Source organism: Tachyglossus aculeatus, chromosome X1 (assembly GCF_015852505.1).
Source record: "Tachyglossus aculeatus isolate mTacAcu1 chromosome X1, mTacAcu1.pri, whole genome shotgun sequence".
Taxonomy (NCBI): Eukaryota; Metazoa; Chordata; class Mammalia; order Monotremata; family Tachyglossidae; genus Tachyglossus; species Tachyglossus aculeatus.
The window spans coordinates 48,935,314-48,954,054 of record NC_052101.1 but is presented as its reverse complement, the minus strand read 5'-3'; the positions used below and the strand labels follow the sequence as shown (position 1 = coordinate 48,954,054).

At 42.8% G+C, this 18,741-nt stretch overlaps 1 protein-coding gene across 3 annotated transcripts in view; it reads left to right on the top strand.

The window, feature by feature from the left end:
• The window catches only part of CDKL3 (cyclin dependent kinase like 3), a 58,087-nt gene that overhangs the window by 17,704 nt on the left and 21,642 nt on the right, over positions 1–18,741 (top strand). For all 3 annotated transcript variants that reach the window (XM_038772524.1, XM_038772523.1, XM_038772525.1), the window contains exons 5-9: positions 675–787; positions 2,406–2,545; positions 15,444–15,532; positions 17,678–17,831; positions 17,952–18,277. In XM_038772524.1, the coding sequence (XP_038628452.1) occupies positions 675–787; positions 2,406–2,545; positions 15,444–15,532; positions 17,678–17,831; positions 17,952–18,277 (822 nt within the window). The remainder of the gene's footprint in view (positions 1–674; positions 788–2,405; positions 2,546–15,443; positions 15,533–17,677; positions 17,832–17,951; positions 18,278–18,741) is intronic.

The following is an 18,741-nucleotide window of genomic DNA, read 5'->3' as shown; positions in this document are numbered from 1 at the left end:
TGGGTCTCCATGCTGGCTCAGACTTTATTTAGCAGGCTTCATTCAGGCTGCTCCTGTCGCTTACTCAGAGTTAAGCCGCTTGGAAATTTGGTAGATGGCGCAAAGGATTCTTGACATCTGTCATGGTGTTCTGCTTTTAATAATAATCCTGTTAAATGTGGCTCATGCAGATAAAGCCAAACAACTAACCATGATTCTGTTTCATGAAATGAGGCTATAATGTCTCACAAAAAGAATGGATTAAGATGGATAAATAAGGCATGAGAAAAAGTACTTAGGAAAGCAGAAATATGCTAACGAACCGAGGGGTGACTTCAAGACCAAAACTGTTCTAATTCATCAAATGCTTTCTCTTAGTCAAGCCTCGAATAATTTTCATATAGAGAATTCCTTTTTTACATAGATTGCTACAGAGTTTCACAGACTCTGTAAATTAGAGGAAATTTTTTTATAACAAAGGCGGTGAAATATTTTGTCTGGGTCCTAAAAATTAGATATTTTAACAGTTTGCACTGGACTCAGATGAAATTCATCGTTTTGTTTGAAGGCTAGTATAAGTACATTGTATTTCCATTGCTTTTAAATACGTTTGAAAAATCTTGTTTCTTTTTAAAATTAGCCCTTGGCTTGAACTGTCTGTACATTTCCCCTGTTTGTTCTTTTTCTTATTCTAGACCAGTGGATATTTGGGCTCTGGGCTGTATGATCATTGAAATGGCCACCGGAAATCCTTATCTTCCCAGCAGCTCTGACTTAGACTTGCTGCACAAAATTGTGATTAAAGTAGGTGGGTATTTCTGAAACATTATGGGCAACCCTCATAGGAAAGGAAAAAGCAGGCCCTAGTCACTTGGTTTCCACACCTTTTATAAATACATATTGCATCAGCTATTCAAAAAGATTAAACTTACTCTTGGTAAACACACTAATCGATCAGTCAGTCATATTTGCATGCCTACTGTGTGCAGAGTACTATGGCCAAGCGCCTGCAAATATACAGTGGAATTAGTAGACGAGATTCACTGCCCTCAAGGAGTTTACAATCCAGCAGACTGTAGAAGGACCTTGTTCTCTGTGATTTTTGAAAGTAATCTTCATTCCACCAGGATAGCAGCAACTCTGCCTTGGGATGCTAAAAAATGGTACGATGTGGGTTGATTTAATTTTAGGTGAAAAAATACACATAAACGTATTTTTCAATTACAGAAAAGGGACTTGTATTTTCCAAATTGAATCAGTTTTTCAGAGCAAGTTAGCCAGGCCCATGAAAACAGTCATTCCAGATTGTGCCAGTCAACAAGAGGCAGCTTTGAAAGCAAATAATTCCAATTGCAAAGAAAACTTAATTTTAGGTAATGATATCTAATGTGTTGCAAATGCCTCTCAAATAAACCTTTAAGTTAGTATCTTCCTTTTTTTCATTTGCAGAACCAAAAAGCATTGATTACCTAATTGGAGAACAAAAGTTAACACTTTTGCTTTTTGTATGCATGTGTTCATTTAAAAACAGGCCCCTTATTTTGAAATTGGGTATTATAATTATTATTATTGTAAAGAATTAAAAATTCCAGGTATCATTGGTTCATAATCCCGGCTCCGCCACTTGTCAGCTGTGTGACTTTGGGCAAGTCACTTAACTTCTCAGTGCCTCAGTTACCTCATCTGTAAAATGGGGATTAAGACTGTGAACCCCACATGGGACAACATGCTAACCTTGTATCTACTTCAGCGCTTATAACAGTGCTTTGCACAAAGTAAGCACTTAACAAATACCAAAAAAAATTGCAGGCTGATAGAGATACTACGAGAGATTTTCAGTCATAAGCAATTCACAATTTGTATGGTTGTTAACTAATTAATTTAAGCAGAATATAAATCCATCCATGTCCCACCATCTGTCTCCTGAAATAAATAAAGTAAAATTCTATGAATAAAAATAGATTCTGATGGTGAATGTATTTTTTGACCCATTCCCTCATTGCATCTTGTCACTTTACATCCAGAAATCTGATGATTACAGTATCTTCTTGTTAGTGTTAAAGAACCAAAAGCTATTTTATAGATGAAAAATTATAGTGTGCTTTTCTAAATAACCATAAGCAATACTGCCAAGATGATTTTTTTTGAGGAAGAAGAGCTAAGTGGTTGGGTACTCAAAATAATGTGTTCAGTTTGCAAATTCATATTTTAAAAAAAGATCTGGCAACAGGACATTCATTTATTTAATAATTTCCTTTACCAAACCTGAAAAAAATTTCAGTGAAAATTCAGTGTCATTCCTTAATTCCATCATAATTCTAACCATTTTATATTATGCAAAAACAATGTGATTATTTCATTGGAGTGCTTGTATACCGATTAACATATACAACACCCTTGTAAATGTTGCCCTTTTTTTCTTTCAGGCAATTTGACACCTCACTTGCAGAGTATTTTTCTAAGGAGTCCTATTTTTTCTGGAGTAGTCCTTCCTCAAGTTCAGCATCCAAAAAATGCCCGAAAAAAGTATCCCAAGCTCAACGGACTATTAGCCGATATCGTTCACGTATGTTGGAATTGCTCAAGAATGCTGCCTATTGTTGTCCCTTTTTGGGTAGAAAGTCTAACTTAATCACTTTAAGATACCCATTTAATGGAAATTAGGAGGGCTAATGAGAAAAACTATTTGAGAAAGATTACCATGTCTTACCTTATGTAGAAATCAGGGACAGCATCAGTAGTAGTAATTGTAGTGGTATTTATTAAACACCCACCAGATGCAGTATACAGCAGTAGTCCCATTCCTACCCACAAGGAGCTTCCACTCCAAAGGGGGAGGCAGACATAATTTTTTTTTGACAAATAGGAGAATCAGAATAAGTAATTGACTGTACAGTTGATTTTGTGTGTGTGTGTGAGAGAGAGAGAGAGAAAGAGAGAGAGAGTAAGGGTTGAGGAAGGGCATAAATAAATACGTAAGTGTCAAAGGTGGCTGATGGGTCGTTATGATTCGGGGCCTTGGAACTCATCCAGGACGGTGGGATTTTAGGGTGGAGGGGCTTTAAAGATGAGGAATGTTGTAGCCAGATTAGGGAATTCCAGGCTGGGAGAACAGAGTCCATGTGGGGATGGCGGCAGAATTGCTGAGAATGAGGTAGAAACCGAAGCATGGAGTGAAGAGAGACAGTTGGACTGTAGCCGGTGAACTGAACCAATCTGGTAGGAAGAGAAAGGGAGTATTACTATTAGAGTTGTTTCCATTCTTTTGAGGGCAAATTGAGAAAACTGGAGCCTGGGAATTATTTTGTATTTTACCCCTGATTTTCTTAGGGGCTCATTTGGGGGCCTCAGTTTCTCCAGTTGTAAAACTGGTCTTGGGTGGCAGTTACAAGACTTGGGTGGCTTTACAAGACCGTGCTATTTTCTCCACTCTTGTATAATTCAGTATTTCACCTCTTGAGCCATGGCAATTTCAGATCTAATGGGCTTCGTCTCTATGCGTTGCATTTCTTAGCTTTGATTAGTGCATGTGGTTGAAAGAATTGAGGCGTTTCCAGAAAAAGAAACAAAATCTATTGAAATGGCGCCCGCTGGAACAAGGGTGGGCAAACGGCCATTTGGTAGCCCATGAAACCTATCTTTAGATACTTTGTGGCGCACGCAAATATGCTCTATTACTTGGTATTCTGCCCTGACTCTAGTGGCTAGCGCCCAAACCCACGGGAGCCTGAATCCAGGAGAGATGCGATGCCACCGTCAACCCTTGCCCCGGCTGTATCTCGCCACCCTCCTTCCCTCCTGGGCTTGCCGTTCCAGGTTCTGCCGCTCTAAGCCGTATTATCTTTGTGGGCAGCACTTCCATTCCAGAATAATGATAATTGTGGTATTTATTAAGTTCTTACTACATGCCAAGCCCTGTGCTAAGTCCTAGGGTAGATAAAATCAGGTGAGGCACGGTACCTCTCCCACATGGAGCTTGCAGTCCAAGGGAATGTGTCTGTTTATTGTTATATTGCATTCTCCCAAGCATTTAGTACAGTGCTTTGCACATAGTAAGTGCTTGATAAATATGGTTGAATGAATGAATTAAAAGGGGGAGGAAGGACCGGTATTTCACTCCCATTTTACGAGGCACAGAAATTAATAATATTAATAATAATAATGGTATTTGTTAAGGGAGTTGCCCAGTGTTACATAGCAGATTTGACGGGGTTGTTGATGGGAATAGAACGGCCAAAGCATCTTAAACTCTGCTTGAGCATTCCATCATGGAGTAGCCTTTTTGTTTCGTAGAACCTCTCAGGACGTGTCAGAGTCTAGATGAAATGATCATGGTAATTGCCTCTGTCAGGTCTAGGATGCTCTCTGGAGGTTTTGATGGTTTTCCCTGCTCTTGTTTGGTGTCTGATGTGTGGCAAGGATCGTGTCCTGTGTTTCAAGTTTCAGCGCTAAGCCACACTGCGATGCCCAGAGTGCATAGCCAATATATTTTTCAGTAGTCGTTGATTAAGCACTCGCTATGTGGTAAACGCCGTTCTAAGCGCTGGGATGGGGCGGGGATACGAGGCGATCAGGTTGGCCCACGGGGGGCTCCCAGTCTTCGTCCCCATTTAACGGCCGAGGGAACGGAGGCCCAGAGAAGGGAGGCCACTCGCCCGAAGTCACACGGCGGACCAGCGGGCTCCGTCACCTCTGACTCCCAAGCCCGGGCTCTTTCCTCTGAGCCACGCCGCTTCCAAAATAATAGTGGCTTTTGGTAAGTGCTTACTATGGGCCGGGGACTGTACTGAGCGCTGGGGTAGATGCAGGCAAACCGGGTTGGACACACTCCCTTGTCCCATGTGGGGCGCACGGTCTCAATCCCCATTTTATAGATGAGGTAACTGAGGCACGGTGAAGCGGCTTGCCCATGGTCACACAGCAGACAAGTGGCAGAGCAGGGATAGAATAATAATATAGAATAGAATCAATAAATACGATTTAATGAGTGAATGAATATCGGCAGTAACCCTTCACCTGTATATATGTTTGTACAGATTTACTACTCTGCTTGTTTTGCTTGTACATATTTACTATTCTATTTGTTTTGTAAATGATGTGCATCTAGCTTTATTTCTGTTTATTCTGATGACTTGACATCCTCCCTTCAAAGCTCTACTGAGAGCTCACCTCCTCCAGGAGGCCTTCCCAGACTGAGCCTCCTCCTTCCTCTCCTCCTCCTCCCCATCCCCATCCCCCCGCCTTACCTCCTTCCCCTCCCCACAGCACCTGTATATATGTATATATGTTTGTACACATTTATTACTCTATTTGATTTGTACATATTTATTCTACTTATTTTATTTTGTTAATATGTTTGGTTTTGTTCCCTGTCTCCCCCTTCTAGACTGTGAGCCCACTGTTGGGTAGGGACCGTCTCTATATGTTGACAACTTGTACTTCCCAAGCGCTTAGTACAGTGCTCTGCACACAGTAAGCGCTCAATAAATACAATTGAATGAATGAATGAAGTAATCAGTCCAGAAGGACTCTGGCTAGGTTCTTGCCAACAAAGGAGAGCAATGAGAGGTCAAGATCATTTCTACAGCCATTTCTTTACCTTTCTTTGTGAAGATGACTATGACTTGAGGAGGTTTGTAAACCCAGGGCGGGGCTGCTTGTATGAAAGATAGGCCAGTATAAATGTCTGAGCTGTACACGCCTTCCCTCCTGTTAGACCTTAGCAGGAAGGCCATCGAATTGGAGAAGCTTTTCCACTCAGAGCTGTATGGCCCTTCCAGCCAAATCATGGATCTCAATTTCCAGCCTTAACTCTTCAACCCCTGTCTCCAAACCCATATTTCTTCCCGTCTCTAGGGCATCTCTTTTTTCCCCACGTACCATCACCACCGGCCTTCCACATTGTCCCAAAGTGCATGGCCCAACCTTCATTCATTCAGTTGTATTTATTGAGCCCTTACTGTGTGCAGAGCACTGTCCTAAGTGATGGGGAGAGTATAGTATAACAATAAACAGTGAGTTTATAGTCTAAAGGGGGAGACAGACATTAGTAGAAATAAATAAATTACAGATATAATAATTGAATTACAGGTAAAGTAAGGAAATTATACCTTCTAACTTCCTCACCACTGTCAGAGATGTCCCTCTTCAGTCTTTTTTCCTCACCCTCCTAGTAGAAGAAGGTTAGGGATGCCACACTGGCTCAGATCAATGGCTCATTGAATAATACTCTGCCTCCAACTGTAGTTGTGCCTAGTTCCCAAAAAAGTCCTTTGTGGGAAGCTGTGATAGAGCCATCTTCCTCTTTAACCCCTGCCATTAGTTTCCCCCTACATCCTGTAATATACTCAGTGATAACTCTTGGATCCACTTAGCCTCTCCATTCCTAGTTGAGGCCCTAAATACATCTTGCCTAAATTACCCTCCTGGTCCCCCCGCTTCTCCCATCTCTAGTCTGTTCTCCACACAAACTCAAGAATCCTCTTCCATTAAGGTTGCTGTTCTCATGTCTCCTTTAGTTGCCTCAGCTCTTAGCTGCCCCCATCTCCCCTAAAAACTTGCTGCTGCCACAGCCAAACTAGTCTGCTAACTATCACACATGCCCGACTCTCCCTCTACCCCTAAACCATTGTTCACCCTATTCTCTTGGCCTAAGATTCTATCCCAATTTCCCACCACACCACTTCCCTCCCTGTCTTCAAAACTGCTGAAGAACTACTTCCTTAATGAAATCTTTTTCTGTTTTCCAGTGGTGTTTGTTAAGCACTTATTATGGTCCAGGCACTGCTCTAAGCACTGGGGTAGATACAGCCTAATCTGGTTGGACACAGTCTGTGGCGCTCACAGTCTTCATCCCCATTTAACAGGTGAGGTAACTCAGGCGTGGAGAAGTAAAGTGACATGCCCAAGGTCACACAACAGACAAGTGGCGGAGCCTGGATTGGAATCCAGGTCCTTCTGACTTCCGGGCCCATGCTCTATCCACTAGCCCACACTGCTTCTCTCCTCAGATTAACCCATACTAACTCATCTCTTCCCAGATTAATCCCCCCCACCCAGAGTTTGACCCACACCTCACCACAGCGTGGAGGTGAAGCAGCCAGAAGTAGGTTATTGTCTACCAGAGTTAGCATATGCTGTGTGATCTTGGGTACATAATCCTAAGTAGGAGGGAGAACAGGTATTAAATCTTCATTTTGCAGATCAGGGAAGTGAACCACAGAGAAGTTAAGTGATTTGCCCAAGGTCACACAGCAGGTTAATGGTGGAGCCTGGGATTAGAACCCAGGTCCTCTGACACTGAGGCCCGTGCTTTTTCCTCTAGACTATTCTGCTTCAATATGTTTATTTGTTTGAAGAGGAACTCTCAGTAGGGTCATCTTCAGCTACTGAGGGCTGATATGGGACACATACTCACACACACAAACACACACATACACAATTATTTATGTATTTATTTTATGTGTACATATTCTACTTATTTTATTTTGTTAATAAGTTTTGTTCTCTGTCTCCCCCTTCTAGACTGTGAGCCCACTGTTGGGTCGGGACTGTCTCTGTATGTTGCCAACTTGTACTTCCCAAGCGCTTAGTACAGTGCTCTGCACACGGTAAGCGCTCAATAAATACGATCGAATGAGTGAATGAATCAGTGATTATGTATGGCGACCAAAGAACCAGTTAGTAGTAGTAGTAGTAGTATTATCATCATCATTATCAGCATTATGTTTGTTAAACACCTCCTGCGTGACAAACACTGGCCTAACCGCTGGGGTAAATGCACATTAATCAGAATAGGATGTGCCTTGTGGCAGACAGGTTTAGCAGGAATCCTGAAATGTTCATCGGCCATGCAAGTTGCGGCATCCCTAATTGTCTTCTCACTCATCACCCTCCCGGGCCCTAAGCAGGAACTCAACTGGTAGGGATGAGAGAGTGCGAGTGACTCCTCTCAAACCACTTAATCACCTTGCCAACAATTCCTTTCCTCAAGTTCTCAGTCCCAAAGGGTGGATGGCCGGCCTGAGGTTCATCCACCATTTATGACGGAGGACTCAATCAATCAATCAATTGTATTTATTGAGCGCTTACTGTGTGCAGAGCACTGTACTAAGCGCTTGGGAAGTACAAGTTGGCAACATTCAACCTCACTTTGAGAGGGTTTCCAGATGACATTCCGCCTCTGCCGTTTTGGGTACAGTGCCTTTTGGAATCTGCACTTACTATATATCTTTAGTATTTCCATGCTTGACACTTGGGATTTCTAGAAGCAGTGTGGCCTAGTGGAAAGAGCACGGGCCTGAGAGAAGAATCTGGGTTCTAATCCCGGCTCCTCCCCTTATCTTCTGTGTGACTTTGGGCAAGTGACTTCACTTCTCCGCCTCAGTTATCTCATCTGTAAACTGAGGATTAAAACTATGAGCCCCATGTGGGACATGGACCGTGTCCAACCTGATTAGCCTGTATCTACCCCAGTGCTTACTACAGTGCTTGGCATTTAGTGCTCAACTAATGCCATAAAAAATACAACCCCTGCCAATTGTTTTTTTTGTGTGACCTCTGTAAAATTGGGAATTAAACAATCTGTTCTCTCTCCTACTTACACTGTGAGCCCCAGGTGGGACAGGGATTGGGTCCAACCTCAATAACATGAATCTACCCCAGCACCCGTAGCAAGTGCTCAATAAATATTATTATTATTAATTATTATAAGCGCTTAGTACAGTGCTCTGCACATAGTAAGCACTCAATAAATACGATTGATGATTATTATTATTACTTCCTTCCATGAAGGTCATTGCTACATTTCATAGTAAACGTATTCCTCCTCTAGACTGAAAACTTCTTGATCCTCCACATTTCCCAGGACGGTGCTTTGAACCCAGTGATGATGATGATGATGGAGAAGCAGCGTGGCTCAGTGGAAAGAGCATGGGCTTGGGAGTCAGAAGTCCTGGGTTCTAATCCAGGCCCCACCACTTGTCAGCTGTGTGACTTTGGGCAAGTCACTTAACATCTCTGTGCCTCAGTTCCCTCATCTGGAAAATGGGGATTAAGACTGTGAGTCCCACGTGGGACAACCTGATCACCTTGTATCCCCCACAGTGCTTAGAACAGTGCTTGGCACATAGTAAGTGCTTAACAAATGCCATTATTATTATTATGACTCTCTCAAGAGTTGCAATGTTGATCAAGGCTCCAAGTATTGACTAATAGGTTGCCTATCCTTTGCAGAGCCTCAGTATCTTTGATGGAAAGCACATTGGAGAAGCAGCATGGCTCAGTGGAAAGAGCACAGGCTTTGGAGTCAGAGGTCAGGGATTCAAATCCCGGCTCCCCCAGTTGTCAGCTGTGTGACTTTGGGCAAGTCACTTCACTTCTCTGTGCCTCAGTTACCTCATCTGTAAAATGGGGATTAAGACTGTGAGCCCCCCGTGGGACAACCTGATCACCTTGTAACCTCCCCAGCGCTCAGAACAGTGCTGTGCACATAGTAAGCGCTTAATAAATGTCATTATTATTATTATTTAGAAGAATTTTGAGATGTAGTCACCTACCCCACCTTTATTCTCTGGGTGATAAGTGTAGTGTCACCTACGTACCTTCAGCAGTGATGTGGTAGAATATTCAGAGATAATCCCCTTCTGAGATTTATCGAATAGCATTTACTCATTCACTCGTATTTATTGGCACCTACTGGGTGCAGAGCACTGTACTAAGCACTTAGGAGAGTACAAAATAACAATAAACAGATAGCTTCCCTCCCCACAATAAGCAGGCTAGGGGGCCTTGGTTTGGTGTTGATCTATATGTTCCTGAATCTCTTCAGCCTTGGCATTGTCCCACTTAGACTCTCCTATTCCTGCAAATGATTTGCATGCCATGATACAAGCTTCTAGAAGCATTTTTCCAGACTGTAAACTCCTTGTGGGCAGGGGCCCTGTCGACCCCCTCTACTGGATTATACTCTTCAAAGTGCTTAGTACAATGCTCTGTACACAGTAAGCACGCAGTAAATACTTTTGATTTATTGAGCCCTTGTCAGTTCTGGGAGGAGCGTTAGGTGACATTCATTCAACTAGGTGCTAAGCACCAAGGAAGATCCAAAGTAAGCAAATCAGACACAGTTCTTGTCCCGCACTGGGCTCACAGTCTATAAGGGTGGGAGAACAGGTATTTTATCTCCATTTTACAGTTGAGAAAACTGAGGCCCAGAGAGGTTAAGTGACTTGCCTACGGTCATACAACTAAGGCCGAGACGAGGCTAGACTCCTAGATCCGTGACCTTCCAGCTAGGCCATACTGGAGAGACATTGCTTGCTTTACTGCAATTAGCTGCGAAAGGTGACATTTTATCCTCTGAAAATCTTTGTATGTTGGTTTAATTCACTGAATCATTCAGAGTGCCTCAAGAATCTCTGGGCATTTCCTGTAGATATAAGCCACAGAGGTTGTCTAGACTACCTTACTAAATCTAAAGTCACTTAAGGTATAATTATTACTAGTATTATTGTTATACTTCCTAACCACTTCCTGTGTACCAAGCACTGTAATAATAATGGCATTTGTTAAGCACTTACTATGTGCGAAGCACTGTTCTAAGCGCTGGGGAGGATACAAGGTGATCACCTTGTCCCACATCAGCATCATCATCAATCGTATTTATTGAGCGCTTACTATGTGCAGAGCACTGTACTAAGCGCTTGGGAAGTACAAATTGGCAACATATAGAGACAGTCCCTACCCAACAGTGGGCTCACAGTCTAAAAGGGGGAGACAGAGAACAAAACCAAACATACTAACAAAATAAAATAAATAGAATAGATATGTACAAATAAAATAAATAAATAAATAGAGTAATAAATATGTACAAATATATATACATATATACAGGTGCTGTGGGGAAGGGAAGGGCTCACGATCTTAATCCCCATCTTACAGATGAGGTAAGTGAGGCTCAGAGAAGTTAAGTGACTTACCCAAGATCACACAGCAGACGTGATGGAGCCGGGATTAGAACCCATAATAATAATAATAGTGATGATGGCATTTGTTAAGCACTGTACTAAGCGCTGGGGATGATACAAGGTGTTCAAGTTGTCCCATGTGGGGCTCACAGTCTTAATCCCCATTTTACAGATGAGGTAACTGAGGCACAGAGAAGTTAAGTGTCTTGCCCAAGGTCACACAGCTGACAATTGGGGAGCCGGGATTTGAACCCATGACCTCTGACTCCCAAGTCTGTGCTCTTTCCACTGATCCACACTGCTTCTCTAAGCACTGTAGTAAGCGCTGGGGTAGATACAAGTTAATCAGGTTGGACACAGTTCCACACGGCACTCACAGTCTAGGTGGGAAAGAGTAGGATTTAATCCCCATTTTACAGATCTGAGGCGCAAAGATGGTAAATGACTTGCCCAAGATAACACAGCAGACAAGTGGCAGAGCCAGGATTAGAACCCAGGTCCTCTGACTTCTAGGCCTATTCTCTTTCAGCTAGGCCACGCTGTTTCCCTGCTCAGCCATTGTTGTGATGTTGATATGAAAAATACTTCCCAAGCGCTTAGTACAGTGCTCTGCACACAGTAAGTGTTCAATAAATACGATTGATGATGATGAAAAATGGAACATCTATCATTTGTAGATGATGAGGGATTTTGATAAGTGCGAGTTGCCTGGGCACCTCTGTCTATAGGAAGACCGTAAGCTCCTCCATTTTCTTGGAAGGACCTTAAGGTCGTGGAGCCCGTTGGAAATCACACAAATCGGGGAGTCAGGAGACTCTTAGTTCTAGTACTGACACTAGTTTGCTGGGTGACTTTGGAAAAGTCACTTAACCTCTCTGTGTCTCAGTTTCAACATCTGTAAAATAGTGATAAGATCCAGTTATCCAGTTATAGAGAAGCAGCGTGGCTCAGTGGAAAGAGCATGGGCTTTGGAGTCAGAGGTCATGGGTTTGAATCGCAGCTCTGCCAATTGTCAGCTGTGTGACTTTGGGCAAGTCAATCATATTTATTGAGTGCTTACTGTGTGCAGAGCACTGTACTAAGCGCTTGGGAAGTACAAGTTGGCAACATATAGAGACAGTCCCTACCCAACAGTGGGCTCACAGTCTAAAAGGGGGAGACAGAGAACAGAACCAAACATACTAACAAAATAAAATAAATAGAATAGATATGTACAAATTAAATAGAGTAATAAATATGTACAAACATATATACATATAACTTCTCTGTGCCTCAGTTACCTATCTGTAAAATGGGGATTAAGACTGTGAGCCCCACGTGGGACAACCTGATCACCTTGTAACCTCCCCAGTGCTTAGAACAGTGCCTTGCACATAGTAAGCACTTAATAAATGCCATCGTTATTATTATTATTATTATTATCCAGTTTTCCCTCCCTCTTAGATTGGGCCATGTGTGGAACAGGGATTGTCTTCCATTTGATTCTTATATTCACTCCAGCACTTAGCACAATGCTTTGGAACCTAATACGTGCTTCATAAATATCATCATCATTATTATTGTTATTATTATTGTCAGCTATTGTGTTTCCTACTTTTATGGTGTGCTCCCAAGCATCTAGCACAGTTCTCTTCCCTTAGCAGGTACTCAATAAAGACAAATAATGATGATGGTGAAGACAGTAACATGATTTTTGGGGCAAGAACTTTACATTTTTCCCTATCATTATGACCAGTAGATTTCCAATAGAAGCACTGTGGCCTAATGGAAAGAGCAGAGGACTGGAATCAGGAAATGTGGGTTCTAATTCTGGCGCTGCCACTTGCCTGCTGTGTGACCAAATCACTTTAGTTCTCCATGCCTCAATTTTCTGATTTGTGAAATCAGAAATAAGTGCTTGGTACAGTGCTCTGCACACAGTAAGCGCTCAATAAATACGATTGATTGACTGATTGATTGAAATGAAGATGAAATACTTGCTCTCCCTCCCCCATAGACTGGGCCATATGTGAGACAGGCCCTCTAATACCAACCTTCTCACTGCACCTCAATCTCACCTGTCTCGCCATTACCCCGTAGCCCACGTCTTGCCTCTGGCCTGTAACACCCTCCCTCTTCTTATCCAACAGACTCTCCCCACCTTCAAAGCCTTATTGAAGTCTCATCTCCTCCAAAGTGGCCTTCCCTGATTAAGCCTTCCTTTCCTCTTCTCCTACTCCCTTCTGTGCTGCCTTGACTTGCTTCCTTTATTCATTCCCCCTCCCAGCCCCAGAGCAGTTGTGAACATATCTGTAATTTTATTCATTTAAATTAATGTCCATCTCCCCTTCTAGACTGTAAGCTTGTTGTGGGCAGGGAATGAGTCCGTTACATTGTTATAGTGTACTCTCCCAAGCACTTACTACAGTGCTCTGCACACAGTAAGTGCTCAATAAATACAGTTGACTGACTGAGGGGGATTCGCTTATATTGTTTATAATCCCAGGGCTCACTACAGTGTTTGACACGTAGTAAGAGCAAGCACACTATTATTAATATCCCCACCATTTAAGCAATCACTCCACTTTCGAAAGCAGTTGCTTAAGGATGTGGGTATGTTCGCATCAATAAAAAGGCTGTGGTCTCCCAATTCACTTCAAGTTATGACTCAATTCAGGCTCAGGCCTCCTGAGGTGAAGAGCACATCATTCTACCAAACGACCTCTCCTTTTAGAGAGAGCTTTCCAATACAAATACAAAGCCAGGCGTTTTTCGCCTGCCTCATCCAGCGCGGAAAGTAAAATAAAAATCTCTAATAATGATAATTATGGTGTTTGTTAAGCGCTTACTATGTGGCAAGCACTGTTCTAAGCGCTGGGGTAGATACAAGGGAAGCAGGTTGTCCCACATGGGGCTCGCAGTCGTAATCCCCACTTTACAGATGAGGTAACTGAGGCCCAGAGTGTCTTGCCCAAGGTCACAGAGCAGACAAGTGGCAGAGCCAGGATCTGAACCCACAACCTCTGACTCCCAAGCCCGTGCTCTTTCCATTAAGCCACGCTGCTTCTCTAAACAGAACAGTGGTGGCCTCTTCTCCCATCTTCCCCTATCCCCACCATGCTTGCCACCCCGGAGTTAAGTGGGTTTTCAGGGTCAGGGTGAGCATGCTGGCTGTGGTGGTGAGCGAAGGGGCTTTTAGGGGGCTGAGGAGGATGCCTAGCATGCAGAGCAGGGCTCTGGGGTGGAGAAAAGTGGGAGAGATGACCTGGTGGCTGCGGCCGAATGAGAAACAGCCTGGCTCCACCGCCGTGCCTCGTGCCCCCCTTACCCCCATCCTACCCCTTCTGGCACCCACTCAGTCCTTGCTGTGCCAAACCCCCGATATGAGAATTTTTCTTATTTTAGAGCCATTTGATCCAATTCCCGCTTATTTCCAGCACTAATGTCCGTCTTTGTTATTTGGGATCGTTCCAATCATGCCCAGACCTCTCACCTCCCTCCTTTTCTTCCTACTGCCGAACTTTTGACTGTTTTTCTGGGTTATGTCTGTCTCCCACTTTAGCTCGGTTGTGGGCAGAGAATGCACCTCCCAACTCTGTTGTGTTGCACTCGCCCAAGTTCTTAGTACAGTGCTCTGCACATAGTAGGCGCTCTGTAAATACGCTTGGTTGATGGATTGATTGATTGAATGGTAGTACTGCTTCCAGAGGGGAGGGAAGGAAGGGAAGAGGAGGTGAGATTTAAGTCTGGAAAACATTGGTACTTGCCAGTAGGTCTGATGAAGTTGTGGTGAAGAAGGAGGCCAACCTTCTTGGCTGTAGTGAGGTGTAAAATCATTTAAGTATTTATCCTCCACACCACCTTCTTCCCACCCTGGATTACCACAGGTGATTGGCTGAATTTCTCTCTCCCGGCCAGGTCTCCAGAACCAAAATAAAAATCATAATAATAGTAATAATTGTGATATTTATTAAACGCTTACGGTGTGCCAGGCGCTGTTCTAAGCACTAGGGTGGATAGAAGCAAATTGGGTCGGACGCAGACTCCGTCCCACAGGGGGTTCACTCCCCATTTTACAGATGATGTAACAGGCCCAGAGAAGTTAAGTGACTTGCCCAGCAGACAAGTAGCGGAGCAGGGATTAGAGCCCATGACTTCCAGGAACCTTGCTCTAGCTGCTACTCCGTGCTGCTTCTGTTCAACTACAGCTCAACTAGTTCAGACCCCCTAAAATTCACTGTTGCTGGGACTGAAGGGTTCTCAAGGCGGTGGTTTGCACTGTCTCTGTCGCTCTGGCCTCTGTCTCCTCCCCACGCAGGGTTCGGTACATGCAGTGAGCAATCCGACAGAGCACTGCTTACAGTAAGTATGCCAAGGGGAGAAAAAGCCCCAAATTTAGAACTGGAAACAGCAGAACTTCAGTGTCAGCTCGGAAAAGGACAGCCCCAAGGAACTTGCTGAATGTTGTCCATTTCATTTGTAAAATGCTCTCTCAATCTGCATATCGTGGTGTTCCAGGCATGTTTACAAATTGACCCTGAGGATCGAATCTCATGTACAGCTCTCCTGCACCATGACTATTTTACCAGAGATGGATTCATTGAGAAGTAAGTCTTGGGAGGGTTAATTTGGGGATTTTTGGTTTGGTGTTAGCCAACAATCCAGTAAACAGGGTTCGTTTGGAGGGAAATGACGCCCCGTCTTAAAAAAAAAAGAATATTTCATGAGAAATGGAGGTTGCTGAGTCCACACAATCACCAACTGGCATGACAACCTAGATAACGGATGATGAATGGAAAAGCAAGACTCTTGAGCTTCCTTCCCCTCTGTTGCCTGTGAGAGTCACAGAACGATGGTGATTTACTTACTGGCCTCTTCCATTTGAGCTCTTTTTTGTTCTGAGAATTACCTAGGGATTGCTAAAATGAGTCCCAGAAGACACCCAGTAAATACTGATTCTGATATCGATGATGAAAACGCATTTGACCAGTAGTATCGGAGACTCAAGAAGTCAGTTTCAAGTATAATAACATCTGGGTCCCAAAAATTGGGATGAAGATGGGAATACCTCCTGGAGATGCATTCAGAGGCAGACTTGAGCAGGAGATGTCACTTTTCACTTTTGGATTAGAAAGATTGAGAGAAGATGAATGGGAAACTCAGGGTGTCCGATCGAACTGATTCTCCAGTGGGATAGAAGTACCTAGAAGAGGTCAGAATTTGTTGTTCTGTGGTATAACAACTAGTGGAAAGTACGGAGTCCTGAAGCCGTTATCATTTTGTCTGTGCTTCAAAGTAATGTAGTGATTAATTGCCGTTTGTATTGGGATGAAGTTCACCCATTGTTTAGGGTGAGAGACACCATTATTGTTTGGGAAAATTTGTGTGAAAGCGTTTGGCTCAGCCAGGCAAATTAGCATGAGACGTTAGGCCTAAGGTTGAGAGAAATCAGGTTGCTTTTAAGTAAAAATGAGAATTCAGATGGGAAATAACTTGCATAGCATCGGCTATGTTTTTTCTTTAGATGCCATCAATGTAACAAGGCTGTGTTACATTAGAAGCAGGGTGATCTAGTGGAAGGAGCTTGGGCCTGAGAGTCAGAAGACCTGGGTTCTAATTCCAGCTCTGCCACTTGTCTGCTGTGTGACCTTGGGCAGTCACTTCATGTCTCTGGACCTCATTTTCCTCATCAGCAAATTGGAGACTAAGTATCTGTTCTGGCCGTCTCTTTGTTTCTTTCTCTTTTCTAGACTGTAAGCCCCATGTGGGACAGGGAGTATGTCTGACTTGATTTTAACCTGTATTTACCCCAGTGCTTAGTACATGGCACATAGTAAGCCCTTAACAAATATACTACTACTACTAATAATAATAATAATGAAAGAGGTTAGCATTAGAAGACCTGACAAAAGTTTTGCACACTAGAAACTTATTTGGAGAGGGTATTAGAATATTTTTGACTCTGCAGTACTAACGTCGTTCGAGTTTATTTCATGAGAATGTTGCTCTCAACAAAGAGATATAAAAGAGAACATAAAACTTAAATCAGTCTGTCTTCAAGATATGCTACAGTAGTAGTACAAGGAGGGAAGTCAAGGGAGCACTAATTTATCAGAAAAGTGTGGTGACAATATCCATGTCAGAGAAAATGCAGTAGCCGTGTATAACACCGTTACAAAATGGTATTTGGGGCTACACATAAGATGTATCTTTCTTTGGGAATTATTAGTCGATTGCTTTTAGAGGCTGCAAATTGAACTTGATCTTCTCCACCTCTATCTGACATGAGTTGGTGTGAAATTCTAATTTGCATCTTCTAACTGTCCTCAAGTGTTTCTAACATGGAACAAAATGATTAAGTTTTTAAGCTCATAACCAACTGGGAAGATGACATTGTGGTCATATCAACTAAACCTTCCCAGGTTTTTGTCAATTTGCCAAAATCGTCCATCAACTCTGGTGCCCAGTAGATAGAATGGAATAGTGTTTCTCAAAACAAAAAGTCTTTCATTTGAGGACATTTTAGATCATTAATTATAGATGTACATGCACAATCTGTTTTAAAACTTTTTGTATTCATTAATTCTTTGCAAAATTTTTGGCCACCTTGTCTATCAACAGTATAGATACAGGGAGTGGTGGTGGTGTGGTGTGATACAGCTGGGAGGTCATTTCGTTAATTAATCAAATGGCACGAGGAGATAAATTCTTTCAATATATAAACAGAAAGGTCATTTTTTATATATTATCAGATTCATGCCAGAATTGAGGGCTAAATTACAACAAGAAGCGAAAGTCAATTCATTCAAAAAGCCAAGAGAGAATTTTAAAGACATCGAACCCATAAAGGAGGAAAGGAAAGCAGTGCATGTAAATAAAATAGCAAATAATTTGACAATGGGAAAGGTGAGAATTTTAATTAAAAATGTTTATTACTATATGTTTGGGGAATAAAAAAGAATATGAAGGAACATTTGGGTTTGGAGCGGACTTCCTAACTCCAGAGTCATGTATCCATTTTTTCAGGATATGGACAAAGGAAAAAAGACCAAGGATGGAAAAGCCAAAGTGAAAATAAAAGCAGGGAGAGGAGAGATTTCTGAGGCTCAAAAAAATGACCATGGAAGTGTGCATTGTCATGGTGATGTGTCTGAGAATTTTCTCCCTCTTCAAGACCGTAAGCCTGCAGACATTGAACTTTTACCCAGCCCCGCAGTTCGTAACGGTGCTATCATCACTGGTCACTCGAAGGAAGAGGGGCATGTCGGAGGTTGCATGACAATGCCCCCCATCAATCCCAACAGTAGTAATTTGACAACCGCAAGTTTAAATTACCCACCCAGCAATACCAGGTCGGTAGAAATGGTGGTTTGGGTCAAACGTTGAGTGAAAGAGGGAAAGGGGGTCGGTTTGGGTCTCTTGTCAAAGGTTAATTTGAGTTCCCGAAGACATGTGCAAAGATGAAAAGAGTAGCATGCAATAAATTCAGAGGCCAGAACCTCTCCAGATGTGCTCTGGCCAATCAGCCAATCAATAGTATTTATTAAGCACTTATTATTATTACTGTGTCAGAGCACTGAACTAGGCACTTAGAAGAGGACAATAGAATTTATAAACGTGATCCCTGACCTCAGGGAGCTTCAAACAGTAAAATAATTTATAGGTAGCAGGAAAAGGGAAAAGAGAATGTGATGATGAGTAAATGCTTTAGGAGTTGTGCGTACCAGTTGATGTGTTCAGAAGTGCTACCGGCGATTGTGAGTGCAGAACTGTGTGGTTGGCATAGAAGCGTCGAGGTGGCAATTGTGGGGAATGT